Consider the following 15,250-nt stretch of genomic DNA (forward strand, 5'->3'; position numbering starts at 1 on the left):
TGAAATCAACACGGGAGTGGTTAATCATTCACTGTCAAAACATAACATGTCCGATATCCAAAAATCCATTAATATCCATTAGGAGAAAGAACATTCTAAACACGAATCGTAAAAATTACCAGAAACGGAAAATTTTCAACTATAGAGCAGCATTCAAGTCAATCTTACAGAAAGACGAGGTCCCTGAAAAGTTACCATGTTAGAAAAGAAAAAAACGATGAATTGTCACTGTGTATAAGGAAGAAAATTTGAATGCTAATCTTCCCTTCTGTGTCTAATCTTCTTCTGTGTATCTACATCTTGACCTAAATCGACGAAACTGTAGAGATCGATGCTAATCTTTAATCTTCTGTGTATTTTCATGTATCCTATGTAAGTACCAACTTTGCCAGCTGCGGGTTTTGTATAGAATTTGAATTCATTCCGTACTGATTATCGGACTAAGTAATCTCTCAATCATCTTCAGCTTTCCTGTAAAACTTTATTGTTGTGCAAAAATGTTGGGTGCTGCCCTAGGCTCTCTGGAAGAGGTTCTGAGCTCCGATTGCAAGTGCTTGTCTCAAGAGAAAAACTTGCCATGAGGGCAATATGGTCTGATGACCATTTAGCAGATGGAAGGTAACCTTCTTTGTCAAGATCTTTGTCAAGAAGCTCCAATACGCTGTCAAGCCTCAAGCTAGCAGCTGCAGGAAAGCATTATACATACAGTCAACGAAAACGATGAATAAAACAAAATTCAGAATGCAAACAAGGTGTTAATTATATACATCAGAAAGCCTAAACAGCAATGCCGTATGCTTATACATTATGAAAATGCAATTACTCTCGTAATGTATTCCATGATGTACTATGATTTGCAATGCCTTGGAAGCCAATAAGAAAGAAATACACGTTGCTATAGAATGAACCGATAAGAAACTTTCACAAGATTTTAAATACATCCAATTAGATATAGTCATTGCTAGAAACGTCTTTCTGAATTGTTCTACATAAGCAACCTTGGGAGGTCAAAATATTCTTTTTCTAAAGTTTACCCTATAAGTTTCGTGACTGAATTTAGAAAGAACAAAAAATAAAAAGATGATATATGGGTCTAACAAGAATTTTAGGGGAGAACCGAAGCCTACTTAGATTTTACATTGCAAGCGAAGTATTTGTTAGCAAATAAAGCTATCCGTTTTTCTCTCAAATGTCCATGGCTATTAAATACATCAAGGCTCAATCCTCACATTATTATATGTAATGCCACTTTCCTGATACAGTTGTCTGACTATCAGCCCAGTATTTTGGTAGAACTTAATCAACACATACATGAAAGGATACTTTTGGAAAATAATTTAAGCCTCCTTAAGATGCTTGGATCTCTCTTAGAAAGAAAAAAAAGAAAAAGAAAGTGAAAGCACCTAGCTCTCGACTCTCAAGTGACAGACATATAAGTAGTGGACAGAAACCTATGAGGTCTTTCAAAAGTATAATTTGTTAATACAGATTCATATTGAACTTTCAATTACTCATAATACACGTTTTGTTCAAAGAAAACATATGTTAGGCTGAACTTTAGCAGAGAAAAATCAGATACGTTATAAAACTCAAATGGTACCTGTGTAGAATATATAATCTAAAGTTCCAAAGAAGGATGGTGTGTGGCTGGTGAACAAAGGCTCCTTGGTTTCAGGATCCATCTTCTCACGTTGGTGATCCTCGACCCCATCAGACTGAAAAAAAGTTGCATATGCACTTACCTGGAAAAGAAAAGAAAAATTTTGCAGCGCTTTAAAATGATCACAAAAACGATAAGCTCTGCAGAATTCAAATTCTTGCAAGATGTTCAGAACCTCAACCAGCTTTAGAGGTGCGGGTTGGGATACATTGTTCAGTAGGAGCTGAGATTAAAAAAGGAGCAGAGAATTGGTCAGTAGGGAATTAAGGGATACATTGGCCTTACCAGATTCAATGGATGAGAAAGCTTGAGTGTCTGCAATATGCCCGATTTATCAGTTTCCTTGATGGGAAGAATCTCAACTCTGGCCTTGCTTATGAACGTATAAGGATCACTGCAATGTTGAGTGTGAATATCAGTCTAACCTTCATTTATCATCCAAAGTAGAAATAAATAGTCGCCAAAGTTAAGAAGAGAAATATATGGAAAGAGGAGGTTTGGTTTGTTAGGAATAATAATTAATATATCCAATTGGATATATTAGTTCAAGAGAAACATGGAATCAATCAATGAGTGCAAAAAATCGTAAATGGAAAATCAGGGACTGTAGCAATTCTTCCATCATAGTCTCAGAAGCCAATCAGTAGCAGTAGCAGAAGGTTAACCTCCGAGGCAGAGAGTTCAAATCTGCACAAATCAGCAGGGGAATCTTCAACTCGGCAATTTTCTCAAGTGCATGGATGAGGGTTACAACCTTGTACCAGAAAAGAAGCGAGTCAATTCTGCTTTTTAAACTCAAAACTAATAGAAGGAAGAGTTTCATTTTACACACTGTACCTGGAACAATTTAATGTCTGGATTTTGTACATTTGCATGTATATGGGTATTTGCCTATGGTCAAAAGGGACAACTGTGTCAGCAGTCAGCACTCGAGGATTTATGATATAAGACTGTATAATTTGAAATAGACATACTACCACACAAATTCTAGGTCGATTGCCATCAGAAGAGCCCTCATTTTCCACCATTTCTAATATAACAACAAGTGCAACATTGTCCTACAAAATCGAGTACAAGAAGCTGATATAACAAACAGTTGTGAAGCAGAAACAAAAGCCACTAGAACATAGTGAAGAGTAAAAACTATACGAGAGTCTAGAGATGTAAACCTTCAACAGACGGAGAGCTTCTTTTTTCTGTTCACCATCCAATGAATCTACAAAGGGCTTTGCTGAATTATTAAACTCAAGCTGCAAAGAAAACCAGAACCATTAAATACCTCCAGCATGCATATATTCACATAGATAGATTTCCTTGCTTTTTCTCCATTTTCGTGGTAAGTACAAGCGAGAACTTCCTCACCTCATATGTTGCAATTTCTTTGAAGCGTTGATCACGGTAAAATGTAGCACATCCATCAACTGTAAGCTGGGACTTAAACGTAAATATCTGAAAGACATCCATTAAACTCATATTACCATGATATAATGCCATCAAGCATTTTCTGTTAAGTGATTGTCGTTAGACCACATAAAGCAAAAGATATGCACCCACTTTTCTAGAAGAATTTATATATCATATTCTGTTGAAAACAAATTGGTGCAGAAATCAGAATGCACATTGCACAGAACATTTGGGTAGTGAGGTAATTAATATGATTAAGAATTCAAATGCACAAAACTTATATTTTTAAAATATTAATTTCATTATTTGCAACGGAAAGCAATGCAAAAATCAATATTACCTGGGCGAATGAATTGGATGTCTTAAAAATTGTATTTAGATTTTTGCGTATCAGCAAGTTACATAGAACTGATATCCTGTTACCTAAAAACTTATATTGAACAATCTCAAGGATGCTTTGTCCAAGTCTTTGATGAAAAGGCCATAGGAAGGTGGCATACTAATGTGTCAAAGTTCGTGGACACAATTAACTAGGAAAATGAGAGGGCTACAGGGCCTTTTACCAGACTTTTTACCGGGCCCACCTTGTAGCAGGACATTGTTCATACAGGATTCTGTATGAAACTCAACCTACTTACCAAATGCTGATGCCTACAATCACAGTACAATGCAAGCAAACCAATATTTATCTAACAATTCATATACTTTTAAACGTTAATTATTCCAGATGCAGTTCATACTGTATAGTAATGCTTTATTACAAGTCAGGTTAATGTTGGGGAACAAAAAATCAAGACCTACTCTATCTATAAACAAAATAGGTCAAGCTCAAATTTTATCACAGTTGCCCTGTAATTTGCCCTGTAATACGAAGTTCCATACACCTTGCAATTCCTCTAAAAAGTAGGAATTGGAGGTTTCAAACCGCAGGCTCATACCGTGTTGGACAAGCATTGAACTCCAAGTGGTTAAGTTTTTAAGGGGTGGGCCAACAATGTATACTACAAGGACAATAAAGTAACAACTCAGAAAAAACAAGCGAAGCTACATTCCAGAGCACCATGTTAACCAATTCTAACCGTGGCTGCAAGGGTGCATACGTTAGGCAAAGGGATACTATTCTAAGCAGTAAATCCTGGAAGTGCATGTATTTCTATTAAACAGGCCATATCACCTTACCTCGGTCTTTTTCTTCTTGTATACAACCGAGTATCCATATTTTGCCAACTCAGGTTTGAGGAAATTCTCAAAATGATCTTTCTGTACCTGCCCGTACATGAGGAAAAATATAAAAAATAAAACGGTCTTGGGCAATGATCTCGTAAAAACATATGCATTTAAGAACAGAGTAGGTACCTCTTGGAGACATAAGATATCTGCATCATAGTCAATGATCTCATAAAGTAAATTTTGCTGACGATATGCCCATGAAAGAGCCCAATCTGGGCAGTAATAGTGCCGGTTACTACCACTAGTAGCAAGATAATCAGCGAGAATATTATAGGACAGCACCCTAAATGTTACATCGTTAGAAGAGTGTTCTTTGAGGTCAGCGATGCAAGAGTTCCACATTGTACAACGCGGTGGATGAGGAGGAGGATAAATCACAGGATCTGTCACTTTGATTCTTGCTGGGCACAATTGTGTACGCGTTGAAGAATCAACAACTTCAACTTTTAGCCTCAGACAAAATCCAATATCATGCTCCGTGGGTACATAATATTCCCAAGGTCCCATTTCAATCCATGTTTTCCCATCTTGTTCCACCGCCTCATCAGGTTGTGAATCGTCATCCGGATAGCCAGGTAAATCAGGATAGGAGCCATAAGGCCCAAAACTCTTGATGATTTTCACTGCTTGTGGATCAGGATCTGCAAAATGATGGTGCAACTTGTGCTTGTTCCAGGCAGCCATATAACAAGTGTTAGAGCAATAGTAACTTATCTTGGTATGTCGATTTTGACCTACACAAACTCTACACTGAATTGTGGACAGCTTGTCATGGTGGACAAAACAGCGAACCTTCTCTTGATTGGAAGACGAGCAAACATGCTCTCGGTACCTACAATATATAATAATGAGAGATTTTAGTAAGACTACTCATGATAACAGCAGTGCTACCGTATATTGGAACGAGTACTGAACAGGAACCCGCCATAGCAGGTTCTGCGATTCAACAATAAGTTGCTGTAGTACAACAATTTCAACACTTTGGATGCACGAAAAATTCCATATTTTTTTTTCTATATAATAAACCGTCTTCTACTTCATTTGCATGTGAACGTATTTTGGCTACAACAAAATTATTGTTATTACCAAGTTATTACTGTATTGGTTTTTTTTTATTACCAAGTTATTATCCTTTCTTGTTCCGTATTGTTATTTTGTTTTCACTATATTGTTAATATTTTTATTATTGCTGTAACTTTTATTTACGTTGATCATAATTACTGCTATAATTATTCATTGGTATGCCTAAGTGTCTGAAATTTGAATAAATAAGGAAAAAAATAAACCATCTCTTTAATTATAATTATATATCATTGTTTTAGGGAAACAAAATTTCATGAAGCCTCTTACAAGCGCCTATCTTTAAGGAAGCAAGATAAAAATAAATAAACATAAAAAGCATCAACTTTTCATTTATTTATTTATTTCTTACAGATTTAGAAATACACTTGGACAAATGAAGCCATTTTTCTCAGCCAAAAAACAGAGCAATAATATTGACATGAATTACCCATTTCATAAGAAATAAAACAGAAATTTTATTACAAGAAGTAATTTTGATTGCTTTGAGCAAAATGAAGAATGTAAAACTTGATTTTGGTTCAAGAAACCAAAACCCAACTCTCCAAATTAGGACCAAAAATCCTACTTGTCCTTATTGGGACTAAATTTCACCAAAAATTCACTAAACAAAAAAGAGTAATCTTTTCCTCTGTTTCTTTAGCAACCAAAAGTTTAATAAAAACCCCACTTACAAGCCATGCATTGTGATTAAAACCCACATGAAGAAACAAGAATATATTCATACATTCATCAAGAAATTAAAACCCAGAAAGATTAAGAGAGCGAGAGAGAGAGGCTAACCAGGTGCAAGAATTCTCGTGAGGCGGGAATTGAAAAGAGCCTTTGGGTGTGACCACACGAATGTAGGGCTGGAATCTGCAGCCGAACACAGGAGCATTTGAAGGAAAATCCAGAATGAGTCTCCAATTGGGGGACTCAGACGACCCAGATTCTTGAGCCATTGAAACCCAAATGGCATTACCAGAAAAAATGGGATTTTGGCGCAGAATGGGAGGTGGGTTTTGCGGAAAATGGGATTTTTGATCTCTTTGAAGCAAAAGATTGAAGCTTTGTGAGAGAAAAATTAATGGGGTTTTGGGGGTTTTATCAGAGGTTTTACGCGGAGGAAGATGGAGAGGCCTCTCTCTCAGCTCTAATTATATGTTTTTTTTTTTTTTTGAACAAATATTTATATGTAAATAGTCAGTGAGAGGGAGTATTTGTTTTTTGTGTCTTACCGCTATTTTTTATCTGCAACAAATTATGAATGAAAATTGATAGGAAAGGAAAAAATGATTTTATTTTTATTTTAGTAAAATTAAGAAATAAATTTTCTTTTGTGTCGTAAAGAAATTAGTTGAACTGCGAAATGAAAAAAATAAAATTGGAATGATAATTTTGTAGTTTCATTAGCCAAAATTTTCTTACTTGTACTTGTAGTTACTTCTTAAGTCAAATCCGATTTATTATTTTTTTCCTATACAAATAATCTTGTGTGTCCTTCGTTGTAGTTACTTCTTAAATCGAGTTTGATTTATTGGTGTTTTTCACCTTACAAATAATTTAGCGTTGTAGGTACTTAAAAGGAATTATCAAACCATCATTTCTTAGGTTTTGCGACAACAATTAAATGAATCATGGTAATGTATACTAAGAAAAAAGTCTCGTGTATTCGTAGTAGTTTGCCTCTGATGAGTTTTTCGACAATACAGAAAATGTTACAGTGGTACAGCTGTATGTATTCTTCATTGTAGTTACCCACTTCATTGAACTTATCTAAACGGCCAATTAACAAAATTGTCTTTGTAAACCAAAAAATGGTGAAAAGATCAAATTAACCTTGTCAACAAAACTAAAGAAAAATAACCACAAATAAAAGCTATGGGAATATAGTAAACTAATCATAAAATCATAAAATAATTTTACTGTTTAATTTAAGCCTCATAGTCATGTTACTATATCAGTTGCCCTTATCTTCTTTTCCATGATTTTCTCCTAAATAAACTAAAATTTTAGTGGCAAAATAGTTATTAAAAAACAATCGCTAAAAATATGAACAGTCTCTTCAATAACAGAAAATCATTTGAAGATTGTCTAGCAACCAATTTTATATTTTTATATTTTCAAAATTTTAATAAGCACATATATAGCATGTGTACAATTGCTAGTTAGTTTATATTGACACTCCAAAATTCTTATTTTGACTTTCAAACTTTTTATTTAAAAATAAAAATAGACTTTATAAGAAGTGTATAATGATATTTTTAGAGTGCCACGTAAAATATTTTACACATAATTTCGTGTATATATATTGTTTGTTGTAATTATCAGATACCATCCAATTTTTAAGGACAACTTATTAAATTTTTGCAAGTCTGTTTCATATACGATAAGACCGTGAAATATAGTGATCTAGGGTTTACTATAAAGTTTATTAAGCTTGAATGCTAATTCAACTCATTTATAAGTTTAAACCAAACTATGACTAAGATTCTGCCACCAATTATTGTATTGTTGTTTGTTTATTGTTTGGATCAATTTAAAGGATTAGGGCTTAATTAGTGTTTAACCTCTTGGTTTTATAATTCAAGTACTAAAGCTTGACTCTTAATGTCTAAACTTAACCAAGCTTTTATGATTTAAGAGACTGGCTTAAAGTGGTTTTTTTTTTTTTCATGCTTTGAAATTAGGAGTTTGGAATCCGGAATGCATGACTTGAAACTCAACACCTCATCCACTAGAATATTTGACCACATGCAAGAATGAATAAGGACATTGACATTTATCAAATTGGTTGTTTTCATCAAAGAATAACCAATATTTTGGTACCAGACTAAGGGAAATCTATTCGGTTCTTTGAATTGCTCTATGGACACTCTATGTGGTACAATTTTATAAGTTATAAACATTATTTGTCACTTAGTATTACGGTCTAGTGATATTCTTTTTCACTTATAAGTGAAAGGTCTTAGATTTGATTCTTTTGATCGTCTCTATATTTCGGGCAATCCTTGATGTGAGGAAGTGTATTACTATTGGGTAAAAGATTTTATTTTATTTTATTATGAGTTTGTTTATAAATGTTGCATGAAAAAGTCTTTTGAGTACTACTGAATTTTTGGGACTTTTTTAAATAAATGAATCATCAATTTTCTTTAATTTATCGTAACCGATCCTCTTCGAATTTAAAAGAATTGAACCCACTCATCAAATGATCCGGCTATTGAAATTTGATTCAACGACTACAAACATAAGACTCTCTAAAAGTTATAATAATTGCAACCGTTGGATCAAATTTGAATGACTCGAACCATTTGATGATTGAGCTCAGTTACTTTGGGTCGGGAGGGGATTCGGTTCCTAATTTCTCTAGGAAACTGGATTATACGGATAATTGTGGCCCACCTGCCCAGTTTATACGGAATTGGGACCTGAATTGGTTCGTCGTGATGACGTGGCAACGACACTTGTGAAGAGCGGGATTCCAAAATATTTAAAAACTCAAAATTTCAATTCATAAACACATACACAAAAAGTGAAGCAGAATTCGATCGATCGATCGATCGATAGAGAGAGAGAGCTATGGAGGGAGCAGCAGGAAAGAACATAAAGAAAAACGGAGGCGGCGGAGCTCTGAGATCGGATGTCGCAATTCGCTGTGCAAAAGCCGCGCTTCTTCTCTCTTCGCTCAAATCATCGCCCGCTCGCCGCCGCGACACTGCAGTCGACGACGATGACGACATTGCCGTACGTATTTGCGTCATCTCTAACTCGTTACTACGTAATTTCGTATTAGCAATCACAATTTTGATCGGAATTTTGAAATTTGATGATCAGGAGAAGGAGATGAAGAAGGAGATCGGAGATCTGAAAGTGGAGGTTGCGAGGGAGCGACTCAGGAACAAGAGGATCAAGATCTTCGGCTTTCTGGAGCTCCTTCTTCTTGCGTTGTTATTTGCAGTTTCCGTTTTCCTTTTCATGCTCGCGTTCGAAGCTGGAGCTTCGTAATTGCTCTTTCCTCTGTGGAAAAATGGAGTTGCAGTAGAAAACAAGTAAATAATTAGCGGCGGGAAAGCTGATTGTTCCTAATTTTTCATTAATTTTATTGAATTTTTAGTTTCTTTTGGTTTGTTAATTTGGTGGGGTTTGTTAATGAAATTAGTATTAGTCTGTTACTGTATGTGTCAGTGCCTACTATTTAAGGGTGGTGTTGTTCATATATTTTTTTTATTTATACATTTTTGTTAATTTTTTTCTATTGATCTGTTTCAATTTATTCAATCAACAACAACAACAACAACAACAACAAAGCCTTTTCCCACCAAGTGGGGTCGGCTATATGAATCCTAGAACGCCATTGCGCTCGGTTTTGTGTCATGTCCTCCGTTAGATCCAAGTACTCTAAGTCTTTTCTTAGAGTCTCTTCCAAAGTTTTCCTAGGTCTTCCTCTACCCCTTCGGCCCTGAACCTCTGTCCCGTAGTCACATCTTCGAACCGGAGCGTCAGTCGGCCTTCTTTGCACATGTCCAAATCACCGGAGCCGATTTTCTCTCATCTTTCCTACAATTTCGGCTACTCCTACTTTACCTCGGATATCCTCATTCCCAATCTTATCCTTTCTCGTGTGCCCACAAATCCCACGAAGCATCCTCATCTCCGCTACACCCATTTTGTGTACGTGTTGATGCTTCACCACCCAACATTCTGTGCCATACAACATCGCTGGCCTTATTGCCGTCCTATAAAATTTTCCCTTGAGCTTCAGTGGCCTACGACGGTCACACAACACGCCGGATGCACTCTTTCCATCCAGCTCGTATTCTATGGTTGAGATCTCCATCTAATTCTCCGTTCTCTTGCAAGATAAATCCTAGGTAGCGAAAACGATCGCTTTTTGTGATCTTCGCTAGATTGCTCCGGTCATTAGTGTGGATAAGTATATAAATGGATAGAGATAGGAAAGCAAATACAAGATGTACGTGGTTCACCCAGATTGGCTACGTCCACGGAATAGAAGAGTTCTCATTAATTGTGAAGGGTTTACACAAGTACATAAGTTCAAGCTCTCCTTTAGTGAGTACAAGTGAATGATTTAGTACAAATGACATTAGGAAATATTGTGGGAGAATGATCTCGTAATCACGAAACTTCTAAGTATCGGAGTGTGGTGTCGTCTTGACTTGCCTTATCTGTCTCATAGGTAGATGTGGCATCTTCTCTGGAAGTACTCTTCCTCCATCCAGGGGTGGTATCTTTAACTGGTGGAGATGCACAAGGTAATGTATCAATTTCACTTGAAGCTTACTTGTAGTTTCAGGCTTGGTCAAGCGCGATACAAACCATGTAGTAGGAGTCCCCCAAGTCGCCGAGCTAGGGGGTCTGCTGAAAGAGGTGACAGACAAGGTAAGCAATCAGAGCTCCGACTGATTGTTCACCTTTTCCCCATCTTGCAGTAGCATGAAGGATAAAGAGAAGAAAAATGAGAAGAGATGATATGAGATACTTTTGCTTTTGAAGAAGTAACTTTCCACAGGCTTATTCTTGAACTGAGCTTGAGGGTTTTCTGGTTTCCTCCAGAGTATAAGGCCGACTGAAGAATTTGAGGGTCAAAACAAGTCCATCAAATCTAGAGTACGTTCCACCCTGCTGATATGGGATACTTTTGCTTTTGACAGAGTAATGGATGTATCGGCACGTGTGCTGTTACGCTTGTCTCCACATGCTTCCTTGTATCCTTCGCACTTGCCCTATCTGTTCCTCAAGCAGATGCGGAATCTTCCCTGGAAACATAAGATGTTGAAGATGAGTACTCGAGAGCAATGCCAGGTAAGTAATCAGGTAAGGGGTTCCAGGCAGTCAGTTCCTGGCTGGAAGCTTGATTCCAAGTGCTGACTGATTGCTCTCTTTCTCCTTGTCTTGCAGGTAAAAACAAGGCCAAAAGAAAAGACAGGGAAAAAGCATGATATGGGATACTCTTGCTTTTAACCCTGATGATATGAGATATTCTTGCTCTAGTATAGCTTGTTTGCAGAGGTATTATCGGGGGGAAAGAAAGCTGAATATTTCGAAAGGCTTCGTTGGGAGTGCCCTCTCAGATATGATGAAGGGTTGAGCATTTTTGCAGGTCTGCCTGTCCGTTGGGGATGGAGGTCGACATATATAGGAGTCTCCCTAACAACAAGTAGTAATGCTATTCCTTTACCCTGCTTGGTCATAGCACGGTAGTGGGAGCTGCCAGTTTCACATGTTTTAACTCTGTCAGAGCACTTTGAAAAAGTGGTCTGTGGTATCTGGCTCTCGAGATTCGGAGAACGATGCCTCTTCGAGTTTTGAGAAAGCAATCATGATGGGGGTCTGACTCTCGAGATTCGGAGAGCAGTGTCTCTTCGATTTTTGAGGAAGTAATCATGTTGGGAGTCTGGCTCTCGAGATTCGGAGGGCGGTGCCTCTTCGATTTTGGAGCAAGCAATCTTGTTGGGAGTGTTGTCTCGAATGTGAGTAAAGGTTGGACATGTTTGCTAGTCTACCTTGCCACGAAGCACAAAGGTTGACACACAGGGACTTTCCAATTATCCAGCAATGGTACTGTTCCTTTACCCTCTCTTCGATTTTGAGAAAGTAGTCATGTTGGGAGTCTGGCTCTCGAGATTCGGAGGACGGTGCCTCTTCGATTTTGGAGCAAGCAATCTTGTTGGAAGTGTTTTCTCGAATGTGAGTAAAGGTTGGGCATGTTTGCTAGTCTACCTTGCCACGAAGCACAGAGGTTGACACACAGGGACTTTCCAATTATCCAGCAGTGGTACTGTTCCTTTACCCTTGTGGGTAATAATATGGTAGCTAGACCTTCAAAATTTATGTGTCTAAACTTTGTTAGTGCTGTTTCTTTGCTATTCTTTTACCTTTCTTGGTCAGAGCGATGTAGTGGGAGCTGCAAGCTTCACGTGCTCAACTTTGGCAGAGAACTTTGGCAAAGTTATCTGTGGTACCCATGAGTTATTGTTGCGTGTGGGAAGTGGGTGATTGAACAGTAAGATTCATGTGCTTTCTACTTCACCAGAAGTCTTCGACAGAATGCCCATAATTTCTGCAAAGCTGAGTGTGCGTGTGACAGGTGCTGACAAGGCTAGAAAAGTAGGTGCCTCTTCGATTTCTGAGATCGGCCCTCGTGGTCTCTGAGCAGCCCAACTTTTGAGAAAGCGAACGCCTCTTCGATTGATTCGGAGAACGATGCCTCATCGATTTTTGAGAAAGCAATCATGCTGGGGGTCTGGCTCTCGAGATTCGGGGAGCAGTCTCTTCGATTTTTGAGAAAGTAATCATGTTGGGAGAGTGGCTCTCGAGATTAGGAGGGCGGTGCCTCTTCGATTTTGGAGCAAGCAATCTTGTTGGGAGTGTTTTCTCGAATGTGAGTAAAGGTTGGGCATGTTTGCTAGTCTACCTTGCCACGAAGCACAGAGGTTGACACACAGGGACTTTCCAATTATCCAGCAATGGTACTGTTCCTTTACCCTCTCTTCGATTTTTAAGAAAGTAGTCATGTTGGGAGTCTGGCTCTTTAGATTCGGAGGACGGTGCCTCTTCGATTTTGGAGCAAGCAATCTTATTGGGAGTGTTTTCTCGAATGTGAGTAAAGGTTGGGCATGTTTGCTAGTCTACCTTGCCACGAAGCACAGAGGTTGACACACAGGGACTTTCCAATTATCCAGCAGTGGTACTGTTCCTTTACCCTTGTGGGTAATAATATGGTAGCTAGACCTTCAAAATTTATGGGTCTAAACTTTGTTAGTGTTGTTTATTTGCTATTCTTTTACCCTTGTTGGTCAAAGCGATGTAGTGGGAGCTGCAAGCTTCACGTGCTCAACTTTGGCAGAGAACTTTGGCAAAGTTATCTGTGGTACCCATGAGTTATTGTTGCGTGTGGGAAGTGGGTGATTGAACAGTAAGATTCATGTGTTTTCTACTTCCCCAGAAGTCTTTGACAGAATGCCCATAATTTCCGCAAAGCTGAGTGTGCGTGTGACAGGTGCTGACAAGGCTGGAAAAGTAGGTGCCTCTTCGATTTCTGAGATCGGCCCTCGTGGTCTCTGGGGAGCCCAGCTTTTGAGAAAGCGAGCGCCTCTTCGATTTCTGAGATCGGCCTTCGTGGTCTTTGAGCAGCCCAACTTTTGAGAAAGCAAACGCCTCTTCGATTTCTGAGATCAACCCTCGTGATCTCTAAGCAGCCCAACTTTTGAGAAAGCAAACGCCTCTTCGATTTCTGAAGCTCCGTCGAGTGCAGATTTTTATAGGGGCTGGCATTAAGTTCCAAAGCACACTTGAATCTCCACCAGTAGAAGCTTCATTCTTGCACTTCTAAGATCTTGATTTGTCCGACCTCTTCTCTCTTCAACACCTTTGAAAATGTCTGGCCCCTCCGACCGTCGTTTTGACTTGAACCTTGTTGAAGAGGCAGCCCCGCCTTCTCCAGACAACATATGGCGCTCATCCTTCGTCTCGCCAACTGGTCCTCTTACCGTTGGGGATTCCGTGATGAAGAATGATATGACCGCTGCGGTGGTGGCCAGGAACCTTCTCACTCCCAAAGATAACAGACTACTTTCCAAACGGTCTGATGAGTTAACTGTTAAGGATTCGTTGGCTCTCAGTGTTCAGTGTGCAGGTTCTGTGTCTAATATGGCCCAACGCCTATTTGCTCGAACCCGCCAAGTTGAATCATTGGCGGCTGAAGTGATGAGTCTCAAACAGGAGATTAAAGGGCTCAAGCATGAGAATAAACAGTTGCACCGGCTCGCACATGACTATGCTACAAACATGAAGAGGAAGCTTGATCAGATGAAGGAAACTGATGGTCAGGTTTTACTTGATCATCAGAGATTTGTGGGTTTGTTCCAAAGGCATTTATTGCCTTCGTCTTCTGGGGCTGTACCACGTAATGAAGCTCCAAATGATCAACCTCTGATGCCTCCTCCTTCTAGGGTTCTGTCCAGTACTGAGGCTCCAAATGATCCCCCTCCGATGCCTTCTCTTTCTGGGGCTCTACCGACTGCTGAGACTTCTCCTAAGCAACCTTTGTGAAGGCTCCCTCTTGTGTGTTTATTTTGACTCATGTATATGTACATATTTGTAGCTTATCGGGGATATCAATAAATAAGCTTTCCTTCATTTCAACGTATTGTGTTAAATACACCAAAGCCTTCTTCGCTAAGTTCTTTGAATTTTCTTTTGTTGAAACTTGTATGTTGAAGCTTGTATGTTGAAGCTTTCTGAGTGGAGCATGTAGGTTGGGGTAGTGTTCCCTTAATTTCCCGAGTGAGGAAAACTTCTCGGTTGGAGACTTGGAAAATCCAAGTCACTGAGTGGGATCGGCTATATGAATCTTAGAACGCCATTGTGCTCGATCCTGTGTCATGTCCTTCGTTAGATCCAAGTACTCTAAGTCTTTTCTTAGAGTCTCTTCCAAAGTTTTCCTAGGTCTTCCTCTACCCCTTCGGCCCTGAACCTCTGTCCCATAGTCGCATCTTCTAATCGGAGCGTCAGTAGGCATTCTTTGCACATGTCCAAACCACCGTAACCGATTTTCTCTCATCTTTCCTTCAATTTCGGCTACTCCTACTTTACCCCGGATATCCTCATTCCTAATCTTATCCTTTCTCGTGTGCCCACACATCCAACGAAGCATTCTCATCTCCGCTACACCCATTTTGTGTACGTGTTGATGTTTCACCGCCCAACATTCTGTGCCATACAGCATCGCCGGCCTTATTGCCGTCCTATAAAATTTTCCCTTGAGCTTCAGTGGCATACGGCGGTCACACAACACACCGGATGCACTCTTCCACTTCATCCATCCAGCTTGTATTCTATGGTTGAGATCTCCATCTAATTCTCCGTTCT

The 15,250-nt window shown here is 38.8% G+C and overlaps 2 protein-coding genes across 3 annotated transcripts; one reads left to right on the forward strand and one right to left on the reverse strand.

Annotated features, from left to right (window-relative positions):
- Positions 1 to 6,730, reverse strand: LOC126632796 (carbon catabolite repressor protein 4 homolog 1-like). 2 transcript variants are annotated; one of them, XM_050303289.1, is made up of 11 exons: positions 6,158 to 6,730; positions 4,417 to 5,126; positions 4,244 to 4,326; positions 3,023 to 3,109; positions 2,830 to 2,910; positions 2,635 to 2,718; positions 2,498 to 2,551; positions 2,326 to 2,414; positions 1,946 to 2,054; positions 1,601 to 1,742; positions 1 to 683 (listed from the first exon to the last, which is right to left on the reverse strand). In XM_050303289.1, exons 1-11 carry the CDS (start codon positions 6,316 to 6,318, stop codon positions 463 to 465), a joined length of 1,821 nt encoding a protein of 606 aa, XP_050159246.1. In that variant the 5' UTR covers positions 6,319 to 6,730; the 3' UTR covers positions 1 to 462. The 2 variants fall into 2 exon arrangements, with proteins under 2 accessions (XP_050159246.1, XP_050159247.1); XM_050303290.1 differs by having other exon boundaries at positions 2,638 to 2,718; positions 6,158 to 6,729.
- Positions 6,731 to 8,881: 2,151 nt separating this feature from the next.
- Positions 8,882 to 9,614, forward strand: LOC126630990 (uncharacterized). The gene is made up of 2 exons (XM_050301151.1): positions 8,882 to 9,103; positions 9,194 to 9,614. The coding sequence occupies exons 1-2, from the start codon at positions 8,939 to 8,941 to the stop codon at positions 9,362 to 9,364; spliced, it is 336 nt and encodes a 111-aa protein (XP_050157108.1). The 5' UTR covers positions 8,882 to 8,938; the 3' UTR covers positions 9,365 to 9,614.
- Positions 9,615 to 15,250: the final 5,636 nt, after the last annotated feature.

This window comes from Malus sylvestris, chromosome 8, assembly GCF_916048215.2.
Source record: "Malus sylvestris chromosome 8, drMalSylv7.2, whole genome shotgun sequence".
Classification (NCBI taxonomy): Eukaryota; Viridiplantae; Streptophyta; class Magnoliopsida; order Rosales; family Rosaceae; genus Malus; species Malus sylvestris.